The 21,186-nt window shown below is 39.8% G+C and overlaps 1 protein-coding gene across 2 annotated transcripts in view; it reads right to left on the minus strand.

Annotated features, from left to right (window-relative positions):
* Window positions 1-21,186, minus strand: part of LOC140679237 (transport and Golgi organization 2 homolog) — a 71,890-nt gene that overhangs the window by 46,075 nt on the left and 4,629 nt on the right. For both annotated transcript variants that reach the window (XM_072914234.1, XM_072914235.1), the window contains exons 2-3: window positions 20,731-20,840; window positions 4,820-4,908 (exon numbers count right to left, since the gene is read on the minus strand). In XM_072914234.1, coding sequence (XP_072770335.1) covers window positions 4,820-4,908; window positions 20,731-20,786 — 145 coding nt within the window. In that variant the 5' untranslated portion in view covers window positions 20,787-20,840. The remainder of the gene's footprint in view (window positions 1-4,819; window positions 4,909-20,730; window positions 20,841-21,186) is intronic.

Below are 21,186 nucleotides of genomic sequence, written 5' to 3' on the forward strand. Positions count from 1 at the left end.
TCAAACAAATTTCCCCCAAAAATGCGACTTATTTTCCGCACTATTAGCCGCACCTAAAAACCACAAATTTACTCAAAAGCTGACAGTGCGGCTTTTAACCCGGTGCGCTTTATATATGGATAAATATTAAGATTCATTTTCATAAAGTTTCGGTCTCGCAACTTCGGTAAACAGCCGCCATCTTTTTTCCCGGTAGAACAGGAAGCGCTTCTTCTTCTACGCAAGCAACCGCCAAGGTAAGCACCCGCCCCCATAGAACAGGAGCGCTTCTTCTTCTACTGTAAGCAACCACCCGCCCGCGTAGAAGAAGAAAAAGCGCGCGGATATCACCGTGCGTTTCATTTCCTTTGTGTGTTTACATCTGTAAAGACCACAAAATGGCTCCTACAAAGCGACAAGGATCCGGTTCATGAAAAGACGCAATCTCTCCATCCGCACACGGATTACTACCGTATTTCACAGCAACTGATATTCCTGTGAACCGCACTGTGGATACAACGGGAGCACGTACGGTGAATATTCGCACCACAGGGAATGAGAAGTCATCCTTCACTGTGGTTCTAGCTTGCCATGCTAATGAAACTTCCACCCATGGTGATATTCAAAAGGAAGACCTTGCCAAAAGAGACCTTTCCAGCCGGCGTCATCATAAAAGCTAACTCGAAGGGATGGATGAAGAAAAGATGAGCGAGTGGTTAAGGTACCGTATTTTCCGCACTATAAGGCGCACCTAAAAACCACAATTTTTCTCAAAAGCTGACAGTGCGCCTTATAACCCGGTGCGCTTTATTACGATTCATTTTCATAAAGTTTCGATCTCGCAACTTCGGTAAACAGCCGCCATCTTTTTTCTCGGTAGAACAGGAAGCGCTTCTTCTTCTACGCAAGCAACCGCCAAGGAAAGCACCCGCCCCCATAGAACAGGAAGCGCTTCTTCTTCTACTGTAAGCAACCACCCGCCCCCGGAAGAAGAAGAAAAAACGCGCGGATATCACCGTACGTTTCATTTCCTGTTTACATCTGTAAAGACCACAAAATGGCTCCTACTAAGCGACAAGGATCCGGTTCATAAAAAGACGCAATCTCTCCATCCGCACACGGATTACTACCGTATTTCACAGCAACTGATATTCCTGTGAACCGCACTGTGGAACGGGAGCACGTACGGTGAATATTCGCACCACAGGGAATGAGAAGTCATCCTTCACTGTGGTTCTAGCTTGCCATGCTAACTTCCACCCATGGTGATATTCAAAAGGAAGACCTTGCCAAAAGAGACCTTTCCAGCCGGCGTCATCATAAAAGCTAACTCGAAGGGATGGATGGATGAAGAAAAGATGAGCGAGTGGTTAAGGGAAGTTTACGCGAAGAGGCCGGGTGGCTTTTTTCACACAGCTCCGAAGGCGAACACACCTTCACTAAGACGGGCAGACAGCGCCGGACGACATACGCCAACATTTGCCAGTGGATCGTAAATGCCTGGGCAGATATTTCGGTCACAACTGTGGTCCGAGCTTTCCGGAAGGCAGGATTCACAGAACTGCTGCACAACAACAGCGACACTGAATCCGATGACTTCGACGAGACGGAGCCGGCCATTTTTGGATCCCACGCTTGCGCAACTTTTCAATTCGGACACCGAAGACGAAGAATTCGAAGGATTTACGAATGAAGAATAACTTCAGAAGGTGAGCGCTATGTTTATTTTGTGTGTTGTGACATTAACGTTCGAGCAACATTATGTTGCTATTGCTCTACACCATTTTGAATTTTACTATGTTTGTGATTGCACATTTGCGTACATTTTGGGACAGAGTTGTTAGAACGCTGGTTTTCAATATATTATTAAAGTTTGACTGAACTATCTGACTGTTTTTTTGACATTCCCTTTAGCGCAGCGTAGGCGCGGCTTATAATCCGGGGCGGCTTATTGGTGGACAAAGTTATGAAATATGTAATTCATTGAAGGTGCGGCTAATAATCCGGTGCGCCTTATAGTGCGGAAAATACGGTAAGTTTAAGTTTACGCGAAGAGGCCGGGTGGCTTTTTTCACGCAGCTCTGTCCATGTTGATATACGTATGTTTGTGATTGCACATTTGCGTACATTTTGGGAGTGAACAGAGTTGTTAGAACGCTGGTTTTTAATATATTATTAAAGTTTGACTGACCTATCTGACTGTTTTTTTGACATTCCTTTAGCGCAGTTAGATGCGGCTTACAACACGGGGCGGCTTATAGGTGGACAAAGTTTTGAAATATGCCGTTCATTGAAGGCGCGGCTTTTAACCCAGGGCGCCTTATGGTGCGGAAAATACGGTGTACTCCAGTGCGACTATTATATGTTTTTTTCCTTCTTTATTATGCATTTTTTGCTGGTGCGACTTATACTCCGAAGCGACTTATACTCCGAAAAATACGGTACTTTTGGGCCTTGCTGTGTGCACTGGGGCACAGCCATGCTGGAACAAAAGAGGTCCTTCCGGAAACAGTTCCACTGACTAATAGCACAGTTTTTGTTGGAAATCCATACCAAAAGGTCCGAAAAAAAAACTAATCGTAATAAAACTAAAGCAAAATAACTACGGAATATCCAATAAATTTGTTCCAGACACCCGCAAATATGAACACAAAACATTAGTCAATTAAATATAGTTTACTGCTGGAGGGGATGTTCTGTGATGGAGTATTAGAATATGTGCTGCAAGAAACACACTATTTCTTCATTATTGAATACAATTGCAATTCAAAACAAGATTACTTTTTATATTCCCTTACATTTGATGAGACAGCAGAACCACAGGTGACGTGGCATGCCATTAATTTACTGAAAGTAAACACTATCTTTCTATTTGACGACTGACCTTTTGCATGATAATCAATGTGAGACATACCGTATTTTCCGCACTATTAGCCGCACCTAAAAACCACAAATTTACTCAAAAGCTGACAGTGCGGCTTATAACCCGGTGCGCTTTATATATGGATTAATATTAAGATTCATTTTCATAAAGTTTAGGTCTCGCAACTACGGTAAACAGCCGCCATCTTTTTTCCCCGTAGAAGAGGAAGTGCTTCTTCTTCTACGGTAAGCAACCGCCAAGGTAAGCACCCGCCCCCATTTCCTTTGTGTGTTTACATCTGTAAAGACCACAAAATGGCTCCTACTAAGCGACACACTGTGGTTCTAGCTTGCCATGCTAATGGCCAGAAACTTCCACCCATGGTGATATTCAAAAGGAAGACCTTGCCAAAAGAGAACTTTCCAGCCGGCGTCATCATAAAAGCTAACTCGAAGGGATGGAAGGATGAAGAAAAGATGAGCGAGTGGTTAAGGGAAGTTTACGCGAAGAGGCCGGGTGGCATTTTTCACGCAGCTCCGTCCATGTTGATATACGACTCCATGCGCGCCCACATCACAGATGGTGTCAAAAAACAAGTGAAGCACACAAATACAACACTCGCCGTCATTCCGGGTGGATTAACCAAAGAACTCCAACCGCTCGATATTGGTGTCAACAAGGCATTTAAAGCATAACTGCGAACGGCGTGGGAACAATGGATGACCGAAGGCGAACACACATTCACTAAGACAGGGAGACAGCGCCGGACGACATACGCCAACATCTGCCAGTGGATCGTAAATGCCTGGGAGGATATTTCGGTCTCAACTGTGGTCCGAGCTTTCCGGAAGGCAGGATTCACGGAACTGCTGGAAAAACAACAGCGACACTGACTCTGATGACTTCGACGATCCCGTATTCGCCCAACTTTTTAATTCGGACACCGTAGGAGAAGAATTCGAGGGATTTATGAATGAAGAATAACTTCAGAAAGTGAGTGTTATGTTTATTTTGTGTGTTGTGACATTAACGTTCGAGCAACATTAAGTTATTGCTATTGCTCTGCACTATTTTGAATTTTACTATGTTTGTGATTGCACATTTGCACATTACCGTACATTTTGGGAGTGAACAGAGTTGTTAGAACGCTGGTTTTTAATATATTATTAAAGTTTAACTGACCTATCTGACTGTTTTTTTGACATTCCCTGTAGCGCAGTTAGATGCGGCTTATAACACTGGGCGGCTTATAGGTGGACAAAGTTTTGAAATATGCCGTTCATTGAAGGCGCGGCTTATAACACGGGGCGCCTTATGGTGCGGAAAATACGGTACTGTATCAGTCTACCCAACGCAACAAGGGCAAAGGTTGGGACAGTAAAAGGAACTGAAAATGAAAGAAAATGATCCTTCTTTCCAGCTAAGACTGCTGGAGTGTGTACAGGGACAATGTCTTGCCATTCATCCAGCAGATTTATGAACTCAAAAGGTCACTGATGTTGCATTAAGATGACCTGGCTTGTTCTGCTTCATCCCAAATGTATTTGATAGTCTTGAGCTCATATATACTTTTGGACCTTGCTGTGTGCACTGGGGCACAGCCATGCTGGAACAAAAGAGGTCCTTCCAGAAACAACCTCTCTAAATAATAGCACAGTTTTTGTTGGTAATCCGTTCCATTTTCGGGAGAATATTTGTCCCGGGAGGTTTTCGGGAGAGGCGCTGAATTTCGGGAGTCTCCCGGAAAATTCGGGAGGGTTGGCAAGTATGGTATAATATTGCATAAAATCAATTTGGATCAAATCCCACCAAATATTAAAATGCATCCTTTCTGAATGGTATCATTCTTCATGTATCCAGATACGTATTGAATCGTTTCAAATTGGAGCGATAATCCCCCCCCTAGGTGCATCTGCAAACTTTGGTCTTTAAAAGTGAGCAACATTTGGCAGCGTCTTGGTTACGAGTATGACTTACCACTGAGAACTTCACTGTTGGGCCCCCAGAACTCTGCAACCTTGGATGGCCTGTTGTAAAACTCATCTCTGTTTGCAGCCAAAATCAGCCTGGGGATAGAGGAGGTCATTTAGTTCGTATTTTTCTGTGATTCAGGCAGTAGTTTGTGAACCGACCAACTGAATTGATATCATCACCACCCAACACTGTCTTGTCTATCCGAAATGAGTATTCAATTGCAAATATTTTTTAGTGTGTGAGGACAACACACATTTATATTGGACGTTACTTCTGCTGCACACTTTGTAAATTAAGTACTATCACTATAGCAGCAGTGTTATCATTTATATCTTGTTATTGTATACAAGAACGGAAATAAAGCCGTGCATTAGGGATGTCCCGATCCAGGTTTTTGCACTTCCGATCCGATACCGATATTGTTTTTGCACTTCCGATCCGATACTGATACTGGCCTATCCGAGCATGTATTAAAGTTTAAAGTTATTTAGCATTCTTAGTTGTCAGAATCATGTTGAAAGGGGTTTTAGTACTCTTGATAACAACTAGCCAGCTGAATTAGGGGAGTTTGAATAATACACAATGGTTGGTAACAAGAAACTGACCTGTTTATTCAAGGATAAACACAAAATAGACAAAATTATACATGACAAACAGAAATGGCATCATTGAAACTAGGGCTGGGCGATATGGCCTTTTTTTAATATTGCGATATTTTAAGGCCATATTGCGATACATATGTGGATATTTTGCCTTAGCCTTGAATGAACACTTGATGCATATAATCACAGCAGTATGATGATTCTATGTGTTTTGATTTATTGATTGAGACTTTTATTAGTAGGTTGCACAGTACAGTACATATTCCGTACAATTGACCACTAAATGGTAACACCCCAATAAGTTTTTCAACTTGTTTAAGTCGGGGTCCACTTAAATTGATTCATGATACAGATATATACTATCAGATATATACTATCATCATAATACAGTCTTCACACAAGATAATCACATTGAATTATTTACATTATTTATAATCCAGGGTGTGGAGGGGGGCGCCGGATGTAAGTGTCAAAAAGACAGCCAAAAGAGTTTGATATGAGAATAAATCTAAAGTTAAAATATAGGGTAGAAATGCACCCATTTGCAGGAAATGTAGTCTTGATTTTCAAAATTTTCTTTCAAGGCTTGCATGTCTACATTAAAACATTCTTCTTCATACTGCATTAATATATGCTACCGTACTTTTAAACTTTCATGCAGAGAAGGAAATCACAACTAATCACTAATTTTTTCATACGGTGTTGATGTGGAAATTTTTGCCTCGGCATTTTGATGGTGTGGACGTGTGGCACCGAATGGAGATAAGCGTCTCGACAGACGTCACAATATTTGAACAATGATGACGAAAACTGTTTTCTCTGTCGTGTCTGTGTGTCGAAAATTGTTATGCGCTTATTTTTTTATTTGATTTTGTGCGTGGCATAGATTTGCAAAGCGCAGAGGACGCTTAAACAGTGCGCAATTGTACAGGCGCGCACCTTAGAGGGAAGGTTGGTCACACGGCTGCGCTAGCATCACAGCTAACGTTAGCCATGCTGCTACCTCTCTGCTCGGGGAGGACGTATACGTATGTGACGTATGACGTGACAGTATGTGACGTGTGTAAGAAGGAGCGCTTGCTGTCTGTGAGAGGGAGACACAGGAAAGAGTGAGAAGAACCTGTCGTTTAATGCCAGCAGCTAAAAGCAACAGCGTGAGAATCCACAGACCTGTGGATATGTTGAAGGTGTGCTGGAAAATGCGGAACGGAAATTAGGGAGCAGCAGAAAAGTGGAATGTACTATTTAAATCAGTGCGTAGGAAAACACGGACTGGAGTTGTTTTTTTTTAAACTGGATCTGGATCGGCATTTTCCCATGCCTTGCCGATACGCATTTTTTGGCAAATATCGGCGGCCGATCCGATCCAAATATCGGATCGGGACATCCCTACCGTGCATACAGACAAAGAACACTACCAAACAAAATATCTTAGCTTTTTATTTTACAGACACATTATCACTTGCCAAATAATAGTGGTTAGACCAAGATGATTGAAAACAAAACAAAAAACATTGACATAGATGCTGCTATAAGCAGCTTTCTTGCCTGAATCGATCGAGACTGTGCAGGTGTACTTAATGTTGTGACCAGGTGAATCTACGGTATATAATGTTTATGAAGTTTATTTTCGACCACGTCTGGAAAAAAAATAGCAGTGACAACTTTAAGATACATATTTAAACAGTGTACATTTTCAAAACATGAATTGTGATACTTTTGGAAAGGCTGGGGCATGGTTTGATTTGCAATCTGGCAATGCCTTCGGAATTGAACATCTTGCAGACAGACTTAAAGAATGGGGTATATAAAAGTGACTGTGAAGGAAATTTTAAACCAAAGCATATCCAATACAACATACTACCGAGACCACAAGGAAGTGTTCTAAATGTAGATTAAAATCATCATAGGTGTCAGGCTTGCCACTGACAGTTTGGTTATGTTTGGGTTTTCCTCTGTGTTTGTGTGTTAAAATAATTGTTTTTAAATTATCACAAAAGCTTTGTATTACATTGAGTTCCTGGCAGGGAGACGGGAGCTGTCTTTGGGGCCTACCAGGAGGAAGGCTCGTAAAACTCCACTGTGACTTCAAAGCGGACAGATGGCAGGATCTGCCCAATTTCCAAACGAACTCTTTTTGAAGAATTTTACGAACCCTTTTTGAATTATTTTATGGAACTCTTTTTGAACAATTTTACAACCTCTTCTTTTGAACTGCTCGGTAACCGAAGGCAACGCTGTTTACGACCCATTTCCCTCTGGAAGCAGCTGTGGTCAGGTGGGGAGAGAAAGTCAAATAAAGAAGGAGTGCAATCTTTTGGCAGAGCGTGGGTGACACTGTAAGAGGTTACACGTTTTCTCCTCAATATTGAGTCCAAATTGAATTCTGCCTCTGTTTGATTCTTTGCCTCTTGTCTTGTTTAATAGATGTCATCAGTGTTTGAAACTGACATTGTGTTTTTATTTCCGGTCAGCGCTCTTATTTTGGTTCCATTTCCTGTATGTCTCCTTGAGCGCTCGTTTCCCTCACCTGTCCCTTATTGGCAGCCTGGCACACCTGGTTGCAATTGCCAATCAGGCTACTATTTATGCCTGCCCCGCCCTCCAGTCAGGGCTTGATGATTATGTCCTGTATACAGTTTCCTGTCTCCTGGTTCCTGTTTTCCCTTGCATTTTGACATTAAAGTCATGTTTTCCTGCGCTACGCCTGCCATCTCTGCATCTTGGGGTTCGTCACCAGCAGTTCCTGACAATAGGTGCCCTTTAATTAATAATTCATATTACGAGGGACAAGCGGTATAAAATGAATGGATATACATTTTTCAACATTTACATTTCAAAATATAGGACATTTCCTTGGAAAATGTATACAAATAAGAGATTTTCATTTTTAATCACAAATAGCCAATAAAAAAAACTAAACAATAAATGCCAAAGATGGGACTTGAACCCATGTCCCCTGTAATAATATTTGACATGAGCTGCATGGTAGACTAGTGGTTAGCGTGTAGGCCACACAGTGATCGGGGTACTTTGGTTTCCTCACACATTAAAAAAAACATGCCCGTTAGGTTAATTGAAGACGAGCAATGGGTGATATGGTCTAAAATCTATATTGCAATATACATTATATTGAAGCCTCTTGCGATAATGATATGTATTATGATGTATTATTTGGAATATAAATGAAAATAATCTCAAAACGGGTACAAAGGCTCTTAATTTGGCTGCTGACGTATGCGGTATCATATTACGCCATTATTTTGTCAAAACTATAATTAATCTACTTGCAAATGTAATGTTAATAACCGGTGACTCTGCTGTATGTACACTTCTGTTAAAATGTTATACGCACTCTGTTGGTTGGCTACTTCATATTCATTTTGGGTGACACTGTACTACAAATTGTGGTATCGATCCAATACTAAGTAGTTGGAGAGGCAGTATTGGTCATACCAATGCTGAATACAAAATAGTCTCTCTCTTTTTGATGAAATAACATTAGAGGAACTACTACGGCGTGTAAGTGGGATAAAACAAACAACATGTTTACTTGACCCACTTCCTGGGAAACTTATCAAGGAGCTTTTTGTATTATTAGGTCCATCAGTGCTAAATATTATAAACTTATCACTTTCCTCTGGCACTGTTCCCCTAGCATTCAAGAAAGCGGTTATTCATCCTCTGCTCAAAAGACCTAACCTTGATCCTGACCTCATGGTAAACTACCGACCGGTGTCACACCTTCCCTTTATTTCGAAAATCCTCGAAAAAACTGTCGCACAGCAGCTAAATGAACACTTAGTGTCTAACAATCTCTGTGAACCTTTTCAATCCGGTTTCAGGGCAAATCACTCTACGGAGACAGCCCTCGCAAAAATGACTAATGATCTACTGCTAACGATGGATTCTGATGCGTCATCTATGTTGCTGCTTCTTGATCTTAGCGCTGCTTTCCATACCGTCCATCATAATATTTTATTAGAGCGTATCAAAACACGTATTGGTATGTCAGACTTCGCTTTGTCGTGGTTTAACTCTTATCTTACTGACAGGATGCAATGCGTCTCCCATAATAATGTGATCTCGGACTATGTTAAGGTAACGTGCGTAGTTCCTCAGGGTTCGGTTCTTGGCCCTGCACTCTGTAGTATTTACATGCTGCCGCTAGGCGACATCATACGCAAATACGGTGTTAGCTTTCATTGTTATGCTGATGACACCCAACTCTACATGCCCCTAAAGCTGACCAACACGCCGGATTGTAGTCAGCTGGAGGCGTGTGTTAATGAAATTAAACAATGGATGTCCGCTAACTTCTTGCAACTCAACGCCAAGAAAACGGAAATGCTGATTATCGGTCCTGCTAAACACCGACATTTATTTAATAATACCACCTTAACATTTGACAACCAAACAATTACACAAGGCGACTCAGTAAAGAATCTGGGTATTATGTTCGACCCAACTCTCTCCTTTGAGTCACACATTAAGAGTGTTACTAAAACGGCCTTCTTTCATCTCCGTAATATCGCTAAAATTTGTTCTATTTTATCCACTAGCGACGCTGAGATCATTATTCATGCGTTCGTTACGTCTCGTCTCGACTACTGTAACGTATTATTTTCGGGTCTCCCTATGTCTAGCATTAAAAGACTACAATTGGTACAAAATGCGGCTGCTAGACTTTTGACAAGAACAAGAAAGTTTGATCATATTACGCCTATACTGTTTATACCTTTATATACTTATAAACATACCTATACTGTATATACCTTTATATACTTATAAACATACCTATACTGGCTCACCTGCACTGGCTTCCTGTGCACTTAAGATGTGACTTTAAGGTTTTACTACTTACGTATAAAATACTACACGGTCTAGCTCCGTCCTATCTTGTCGATTGCATTGTACCATATGTCCCGGCAAGAAATCTGCGTTCAAAGAACTCCGGCTTATTAGTGATTCCCAGAGCCCAAAAAAAGTCTGCGGGCTATAGAGCGTTTTCTATTCGGGCTCCAGTACTATGGAATGCCCTCCCGGTAACAATTAGAGATGCTACCTCAGTAGAAGCATTTAAGTCCCATCTTAAAACTCATTTGTATACTCTAGCCTTTAAATAGCCCCCCTGTTAGACCAGTTGATCTGCCGTTTCTTTTCTTTTCTCCTCTGCTCCCCTTTTCCTTGTGGAGGAGGGGGGGCACAGGTCCGGTGGCCATGGATGAAGTGCTGGCTGTCCAGAGTCGGGACCCGGGGTGGACCGCTCGCCTGTGCATCGGCTGGGAACATCTCTGCGCTGCTGACCCGTCTCCGCTCGGGATGGTGTCCTGCTGGCCCCACTATGGACTGGACTCTTACTATTATGTTGGATCCACTATGGACTGTACTCTCACAATATTATGTCAGACCCACTCGACATCCATTGCTTTCGGTCTCCCCTAGAGGGGGTGGGGGTTACCCACATATGCGGTCCTCTCCAAGGTTTCTCATAGTCATTCACATCGACGTCCCACTGGGGTGAGTTTTTCCTTGCCCGTATGTGGGCTTTGTACCGAGGATGTCGTTGTGGCTTGTGCAGCCCTTTGAGACACTTGTGATTTAGGGCTATATAAATAAACATTGATTGATTGATTGATTGATACTTACAGTTTTAAAGATCATTGAATGATTACATTTTTGATTACAATTAAAAATCAGACAAATACGCAGGATTGCAACGTAAAAATATCAAATAAATATATTAATTACCTTACATTCTCATTTATTATATGGGATATTTTGAGCAAAATAAAGTCTATATGGAAAAACAACAAAACATAAGCAAAAACTACTATTGGCTCTGATTTAAATCCTTTGGTTTTTGCACTTAAAGTCCTTATGTGCCCAAGGACTTATTTTCAGATTTTGCAAACAATAAAAAAACAAAGAAAATTAAAGCTGCAAGCAGCGTTGGTTGGGCCCGCGTATTTGGCAGGTGCTAGTCCTAAGTGTCCCAATACTTTTGTCCAGTTTTAGTCCCAAGTGTCCCAATACTTTTGGCAAGTAGTAGTCCTAAGTGTCCAGATACTTTTGTCAAGTTGTAGTCCCAAGTGTCCCAATACTTTTGTCCAGTTTTCGGCCTAAGTGTCCCAATACTTTTGTCCAGTTTTCGGCCTAAGTGTCCGGTGGTAGTCATAAGTGTCCCAATACTTTTGTCTAGTGTACCTACCTTGTCTGCATTGTGTGGGCACGCTGGTGCTTCCTGCTTTTAAGCAGCCATCTTAAAAAAACAGCAGCGCAGCAGCATCAGCGCAGCGGGTCTTTGAAGGGTCATAAAATCAAAACCGGAGCAGGTATTAAAACGCTGTTCTGTTATTTTATACACAAGGGTTTAATCTCTCTCCTGTGTTAGTTTGAAGCCGAAACGACAAACGCGCTCAGAGGAGATAGTTTTTGAAGGAAGGTGACCGGTTTTTACAAAAAATTAGTTTTGAAGGGGGAATAGCAAACTTCCTGTTGATTTTTGCTGGGGGTTGTCAATTTATGAAATGTAGGTCTAAGTGAGACCTACATAGAGGTGTTTGTTTCATGTCTCTCTGACCTTCCCAGTGGGAGTTACAGGCAGTTTTGTCAGTTTTTTCATCCGAGGAGCAGTTTTTTGTGCGTTTTATTAAAAAATTGCGCTAGAGCACAATTTTGAGATTTGGGGTTAGGTTTTTTTTATTAGATCGCAATTTTTGCCAGTCCTGATGTGTGTGTTCAGTTCGGTGAGTTTTGAAGCATGTTAAGGGGGTCAAATTACAGCTCAAAGAGGCAAAAGTGACTGTTTTTAGTACTTTTTTGTCTTGAAGGGGGAATTGCCAACTTCCTGTTGATTTTTGCCCGATGATATACAATTATGAAAACTAGGTCTAAGTCAGACCTACATACAGGTTTTTGTTTCATGTCCCTCCGATCTTCCTAGTGGGAGATATAGGCAGGCTAGTTTTTTTCTTCCTAGGGGGCGCTAGAGCGCAATTTTGAGTTTTGAGGTTGTTTTTTTTTTTAAAAAGGTAATTTTCGCAGGTCCTGATGTGTGGGTCAAATATGGTGAGTTTTGAAGCATGTTAAGTGGGTCAAATTACAGTTTAATGTGGCGGCGGAAGAATAAAGAATAAAACCTTACAAATTCAATAGGTCCTTATGTCCCATTGCATAAGGACTCCCTGTGGGAGTCCTTATGCAATGGGCCATGCGGGCCCTAAAAACGAGTTTGTGATAATAAAATTAATCAAAGTTATTACTGCAGTATTGACAATACTGTATACTATACTTGGTATCTTTACTATCAATATTTGTATTGATCCACCCACTTCTTGTATTTTCCTACGGTGCATGTTTAGCTATTCCTTATCCTTGTCCAAATTGGACGTGAATGCGGCATATTTGCTTTTGCAAATAGTATTCTAAATATAGCCGGTGAAAAACAAGGACACACGGGTTCACCTTTCCCCAGGTTCATGTCTGAGTCAGTGCACAAACACCTCTGATCTGATCTCCTTAGGCGGGGTCAGACTCCCGGAGACAAGGACAAAGATGGACTAAGTCCAGGTAGGACGTTCCCTCTCAGGCTTTGGTGGATTTAAAATAAAGCCTGGCGCCACATCACACCTTAATTCATATGGATGGCACACAGTGCAGGAGTGCACGCATTTGTGCTATTTCAGACACCGGCAAAAAAATGTTGATAGTGGGTGTTAAAGGGGAGCTGCACTTTTTTTGGAATTTGGCCTATAATTCACAATCCTTATGAAAGACAAGGACACATATGTCTTTTAAAAAAAAAAAAAAAGCATTCTAACTCCTAAATAAACGGAAATAAAAGTCAGCTTACAACAGAGCCTATGGGAGCAATGAAGTCATTGAATCTAGTCCCACCATAAAACCCAATAAAAAACATTCAAAAAGCGCCAACATTAAACCATTTACATTCCGTGACCTGAATATTAACCAAGTATTAGTTATATTCAGGGCTCAGTGTTTCCCACACATTCATTTATTTGTGGCGGCCCGCCACGAAAGAATTACGTCCGCCACAAATGGATTTTTCGGCTTTTGACCCGCTCGACCACTCATAAAAGCAATGGGACTCAGTCTGTGAATGTACCTTGTAGTTACAACTCCGGTGCAGTAGGTGGCGGTAGCCTACTATGCATTGTAACTCCGCCAATAGCACTTAATTCACCTGGTGGGCCAGAAGAAGAAGACGAAGAAGACGAAGACGAAGACGGACGGACGGGATCAAAATACGAGGGTAATATAGGTTATGGTAGATAGGTTATAGCTGCATCGCGCGCGGCTCGTCATATATTTAACGTTAATCCGCGATTTCACCGAGCCTGACGCTGCTTCATTAACACCGCCGCTGTTTGACTCGGAGTCTGGGGCAGACGCACGTAATAACAATCACGTGTTTTCTTACCGACGAGCTAACGTGTCCAGGTTATAACCCTGTTGTCAATAAAAACACGTGGAGACGGTGCTTCAGATACTACATTAATACTCAAGCTAAAATGTCCACGGCAGCATGTGAATGCAATGAAAAGAATAAAATCTGAGCCAACCAGCTGTTAAAATGTTGTCCAGGTTAATGTTTTGGCCATTAAAGGCCCTTCATTTCAAGATTTCAACTGTGATCGGGCTTTAAACAGGTGGCTGACCTGTTCAGATGGGTGTAACTGCTACTGGTCAAATAATGTGAAATAGCATTTAATTTTACATGTATGCAATGCCATTTAAATGTAATTATAGATAATAATAATAATAAATACTGTGTAGTGTTGTAAATAGTCAACGGGAAGGATTTTAGTAAGATATAAGCCAGAAAAAAACCTAGGCAGGACAAGTAAAAATATTGGGGCAAGTAGATTTGAGAAGTCGGGCAAGTAGAAAAATTAGGGAGTAGGGAACAGGTGAGACTCAGCAAACACTGAAAAATAAAGCAGGGTCAGATCAGAAATGCACTTTTCTCATGAAAAGGGTCCTAATTTATATTCCACACCACGACAAAACATACACCTCTGCCTCTGTTTCACTTTATGTTGCTGGTAAATAATATGGTTGTAGTAGTAGGCTAAAGTTAAATTATTTAGTATGCACTAATTAAAGGGGCAGAGCTTTAAGAGACATTTTAGCTTTTATATTTTATAAGATAAATTTTTTGTAAGAACCACAATTAATAAATATATTTCAGTGAATAACTAATTGTTCAAATCTGTATATAAATATGTACATAAAGTGTTGTAATTATATTCCAACTCCGCGTTCTTCTTGGTCATCGCCGCCGCCGACCCCCACCCACCGCCCCCCGACCACACCACCACAAATAGATGCCTGCCCTGTGGGAAACACTGGGGGTGTAAAGGTACATGTATTTGTATTGAACCGTTTCGGTGCTGGGGTTTCGGTTCGGTTCGGAGGTGTACCGAACGAGTTTCCACACAAACATATTAAGTAGTCGCCTCCGCTTCCTTCTGCCTCTGTCTCTGTCAGTCCTCTACACAGCACCCAGCATTGTCCCACCCACACAACCATCTGATTGGTTACAAACAGAGCGGTAACAGCCAATCAGCAGTGTGTATTCAGAGCGCATGTAGTCAGTGCTTAGCGTTTAGCAGGTAATCATCAGGCTGCGGACTCTCCCCAAATGATAATAAACACCTCCCAGTCAACTACTAGTAACATCACTATGAGCCCGTTGACCTTCTAGAAATATAAAAGGCAACTCAGCTTGCTCGCAGTCCTGGCTTGAGGTGAAGGCTAATTAGCTTTTAGCGTAACATTAGCTCATTTTGCGGTGCGTGTGTGTTACGGACAGCAAAGCCCTGCCTGTCTGTTATTTCACTTGACCTTTTTCTGTGTTGATTGAGCTGTGTTGAAGCAGCAAAAAAGGACATTATGTTAAATGAAGAGTTTCTGTCTCTGATAGTTGATATAATAATGTAAGTGCATCATAAAGCCTACATGAACTCCATGGTGTTCAGGGATGAATAGTCTCTCTTATCGCTATTGTACCATTTTTTCAGCTGTAGATACATTAATCATTAGTAATGCAGCAGCCTAGTTTTGAATGGCAGGGTCCCTGCTATCACATGTTGATAAAAATATAACATTTACATAATAAATCAACTACAGGCTTCCAAAATGCTGTAATAAATGAAGCATGATGAGTTGACTTGAAACTGTTTAATGTTGCACTTTTTATATGTAGAAGAAAAGTTTTGTCATTTTATTTAATCTGAGCAACAATTTATGGTAGTTTAATGTTGATTAACGTGGGCAGAATTATTATAGTGTTCCCAATGTTAAAAGGATAAAGCCATTGTTTACAAATTTGGTAAATAAATAACCAAAAAATGTATATTTTGTTGATTTCTTACTGTACCGAAAATGAACCGAACCGTGACCTCTAAACCGAGGTACGTACCGAACCGAAATGTTTGTGTACCGTTACACCCCTAGTTTTATTGTTATTTTAAGTGCTATGCATTTCAAAGCATATCATATCTTGGACCTAAGAGTAGACTTCCCAAACATGGGCTATACATCTATTTTCAACAATATCATATCAGAACCGCAAAAAAAACACAAAAATTATATAACAGGGTTACATTCTCTTTTAGTGGGAGTGTTGTTGATCACCCTTTTTTGCCAGTGCATCAACATCAAGTATCCGTTTTGTTGTAACATTACTCAAAACCAGGGGAGTCGAACTGGTTTTCATTGAGGGCCACATGGCAGTTATGGCTTGTAACAGTGAATAATGTATGAATTTTCCTATGGATTTCATTATTAATTATATATATATTTTGTAAGTAAACTGTCGATTTTACAGTAAAAACTTTACGTATACAAAATGTTACTGTGAAATAGTTTTTTTTTTAATGTCATAACATTTTACTGTAAATATTAAAACAGTACCACTGTTTTGTTTTTTACGGGAAAAAAGCTGGCAGCTTAGTTGCCAGAATTGTACTATTTACTAGTGTTTTTTTACAACATGATATTGTTCACGGAAAAACAGTACAAGTTCCTTTTTTTTATTCTGACAATTTAGCTGCCAGTTTTGCTACCGTGAAAACAAATGTATCGTTTTTTTCCATTTACAGTAATACACCGTTAAAAACAAGATTTTACAGTAAAAATATGGCAGCTCAGTCAACAGAATTTTAATAAAAAAAAAAAAAAAGAATTGGTAGTTTTTTTTAAAATTTACAGTAATATGCTGTAAAAAACACCGTAAAACGTATTGTCATTTTTATTAATTTGATGGGTAGTTTAAATTAAATTGACATTGTTTTTACAATATTATATTGTGAATGGAAAAACAGCACAATTTCCAATTTCAAGCAGATATTTAAGGATTTTTTATTTATTTATAAAAAAAAATGTTTGGAAAGTATGATAGTATACTGTAATATTTGTTACCTTAATGGATACTATTTCAAGCAGTACCGTATTTTTCGGACTATAAGTCGCAGTTTGTTTCATAGTTTGGCCGGGGGTGCGACTTATACTCAGGAGCGACTTATGTGTGAAATTATTACCACATTACCGTAAAATATCTAATAATATTATTTATCTCATTCACGTAAGAGACTAGACGTATAAGATTTCATGGGATTTAGCGATTAGGAGTGAGATTGTTTGGTAAACGTATAGCATGTTCTATATGTTATAGTTATTTTAGAGACTCTTACCATAATATGTTACGTTAACATACCAGTTGGTTATTTATGCCTCATATAACGTACACTTATTCAGCCTGTTGTTCACTATTCTTCATTTATTTTAAATTGCCTTTCAAATGTCTATTCTTGCTGTTGGCTTTTATCAAATACATTTCCCCAAAAAGTGCGACTTATATATGTGTTTTTCCTTCTTTATTATGCATTTTCGGCCGGTGCGACTTATACTCCGAAAAATACGGTACATATATTTTTTTTGTCAAAATGAAAAAAAATCAATTACATTTAGTGAGAAAATATTATTGACACATATCATTTCCAGGTGTTTGCGGGCCAGATAAAATGACGTCGCGGGCCAAATCTGGCCCCCGGGCCTTGAGTTTGACACCTGTGCTCAAAACAGATCTTTGCTCAATTTTGTTCTAATATTTGGCGGGCCGGATTAAAAGGGCCGACGAGCCGGATGTGGCCCACCGGCCGTAGTTTGCCCATCCCTGGTTTAGAGAGAGGTAACTACCTTATGCTGCTGTATTGACAACATCAGCTGGTGAGCGGCTTTCTCGCCTCTGAGCTTGTGAAAGTTAATTCTAGAATATAAATCATGTAGAAGGTTGTTGCTATAAACTGAGAGGTTGGTACACTTTGACAGCCAACTTAGACCTGGAAATGGCGAAACAGATCCAAAGAGACGCTTGGTTCCACCCACCTTTTTTCTTTGCAAGGATTATGATTAATTCTTCATCTAAACAGGAATATATCAACATCCTATAAATTGGCATTCCAGTTAGAGCAGACATTGTACAGTAAGTGATGTTTAATTACGTTTGTTAGCTCCCTTGGAGTGTGCCATGATTGGAAGTAGTCGTTATTGTCGAATGGAAGAGCGAACCTTGTTTAATGCCATTCGCTTAAAACGGCGGTCAGCAACCTTTGGATCTTTAGCGCCGCCCTAGTGGCTCCCTGGACCTCTTTTAGAGATGTGTGAAAATGGAAAAAGATGTATCCCACTGTTTACATTAAACATGCTTCACCGATGACAATATTTGGAGAGTGAAGTTCTGTCCTACTAATTTCAGCAGTCCTTCAACTCATCGTAGTTTGTTTACATGTACAACTTTCTCCGACGCTGCCACAGAAATACGTGTTTTATGCCACTTCTTCTTTGTCTCATTTTGTCCACCAAACTTTTTACTCTGTGCGCTTTGTTGATGTTATTGACTTGTGCGGTGTGCTAATCAGGCATATTTGGTCAGTGCATGACAGCAAGCTAATCAATGCTAGCATGCTATTTAGGCTAGCTGTATGTACATATTGCATTGTTATGCCTCGTTTATAGGTATATTTGAGCTCATTTAATTTCCTTAATGTCCTCTGTGTATTTAGTTTATATTTGCATATCTCATGACACATTATCTGTATGTAATATTGGCTGCATTTCTTATAGTTGTTTGTGTGCCATGTTGTTCCAGACCACAGCAAACGTTACCCAGCTCGCAAAGATTGTTAAAAATCCATTAGAAGAAGACAGCCTGCTGTTTCCTTTAACTTGGACACACACATCTATACCTTTGGCCATTCTGAGCCAGTAATTTCCAGGAGTTATCTCATCCTGTGAGAAGTCACCGTTTTACTAATGATTTCCAATGTTGCACAAATGTGTAAAATAAATATTAAAATACAAAATTTCTGTCAACGAAGATTTGCATCAGCCTTTGATAGTAGGCTAATATAGACATATCGTGTGTTGCCTTCATTATGACACTTATATAAGACTTTTAAAGTCATTTTGATAGTATTTTGGGTTGCCGACCCCTGGCTTAAAATGAGCAAAAAAATTAAACATTTTATCATGAATGTGCCTGTTACTACGTTACATATATACTTACAGCGTGTATATAAAACGTTGATGGAAGTGTTTGAAAGTGTTTTTTTAAGCTCTTTAAAAGGCAGAATAGAGCAACTTCCATAGGCTCTAGTGCATGGGGGCTCATTACGTCGATCGCGAGCTACCGGTCGATCGCGGAGGGTGTGTCAGTCGATCACCAGCCAGGCATTAAAAAAATACTCCTAAAAATGAGCGATCATAAATCTTCACTATGACGTCACTTTCGTCACTCGATTGACATTCACGGCACCCGAGGGTCTTCTGAGATGACGCTGGCTGCTGCCAGCTCATTAAAATTACCGACTGGAAGGCGAGAAACACTTTATTTCAACAGACTCTGGCGCCGTACCTGTTGTCAAAACTCCAAAGACCGACTGCACAGTTGCGCTAACAAAACAAGGGTCTCAGAAAGCTGGCGTGCACAAGCTAGCAAGCTACGGAGTTTGCCGACAATGTATTTCTTGTAAAGTGTATACAAAGGAGTACGGAAGCTGGACAAATAAGATGCCAAAAACCAACCACTTTCATGTAGTATTGGACAGAAAGGAGGACTTTTTTCTCCTCCATTCGAAAATGCGGACGTTTTTAGCACCACTGTCTGATTCCAATCACTGCAAGTCATCAGAATCAGGTAATACACCAACTTATATTCTTGTCTTCATGAAAGAAAGGAATCTATATGTGTTAAACATGCTTGTATTATCTTTAAACACCTTAACTTGTTAACAATATTAACTATATGTGTTAAACATGCTTGCATTATCTTTAAACACCATTAACTTATTAACAATATTAACTATATGTGTTTAACATGCTTGTATTATCATTAAACACCTTTAACAATATTAACTATATGTGTTAAACATGCTTGTATTATCTTTAAACACCTTTAACTTATTAATAATATTAACTATATGTATTAAACATGCTTGTATTATCATTAAACACCTTTAACTTGTTAACAATATTAACTATATGTATTAAACATTCTTGTATTATCATTAAACACCTTTAATTTATTAACAATATTAACTATATGTATTAAACATTCTTGTATTATCATTAAACACCTTTAATTTATTAACAATATTAACTATGTGTTAAACATGATTGCATTATCATTAAACACCTTTAATTTATTAACAATATTAACTATGTGTTAAACATGCTTGCATTATCATTAAACACCTTTAACTTATTAACAAAAACATATATTTCATAAATAAGTAAATATAAATTATATATATGAATGAGGTAGATCCCCACGACTTGATCAATTGAAAAGTAGCTCGCCTGCAGAAAAAGTGTGAGCACCCCTGCTCTAGTGTAAGCGGACTTTTTATCGCATTTATTTACTATTTAGAATGCATTAAAAAAAGAAAAACACATGTCTTGTCTTACATAAGGATTGTGAATGATAGGCAACATTTGTTTTAAAGTGCAGTTCCCCTTTCAGGAAAAAAGGAAATAATAAGGGTTTTTCCACATACCTTGTACACAGGTAATGCAAAAACAATCATGTTTCCTTGGCTCCTTGTAATTGAGCACTGATATTAAAGATAATGTATACAACATTGTACATCTATACGAGTTACAGTGAATAAACAATAGGCACACCTTTTAAAAAATGCAGTTTCTCTCTTAAATATGCCTGATGTACTATATATGCAGGGAAAACATGATATTTTCATTATACATTCAGAGATAGTGTAAGAATACCTGTAGGCATTTTTTGATGCGGGCCGCGGGTCAAACTTGAAGAAAATGATACACATGGATGTCTTGGGGGATTGATGACAGGCTTTTGTGCGTTCAAAACTCAGTCATATCTGGCGGTGACAAGACAAAAGCAAAAACAAATTAAAGCTGCAAGCAGCATTGGTCGGGCCCGCGTATTTGGCAGGTGCTAGTCCTAAGTGTCCCAATACTTTTGTAAAGTTTTAGTCCCAAGTGTCCCAATACTTTTGTCTACTTTTAGTCTGAAGTGTCCCAAGACTTTTGTCTAGTGTACCTACCTTGTCTGCATTGTGTGGGCACGTTGGTGCTTCCTGCTTTTAAGCAGCCATCTTAAAAAAACAGCAGCGCAGCAGCATCAGCGCAGCGGTTCTTTGAAGGCTCATAAAATCAAAACCGGAGCAGTTAGAAAAATTATTTCGATAACTTTTATTTGGAAGG

This window comes from Nerophis lumbriciformis, linkage group LG12 (assembly GCF_033978685.3).
Source record: "Nerophis lumbriciformis linkage group LG12, RoL_Nlum_v2.1, whole genome shotgun sequence".
NCBI lineage: Eukaryota > Metazoa > Chordata > Actinopteri > Syngnathiformes > Syngnathidae > Nerophis > Nerophis lumbriciformis.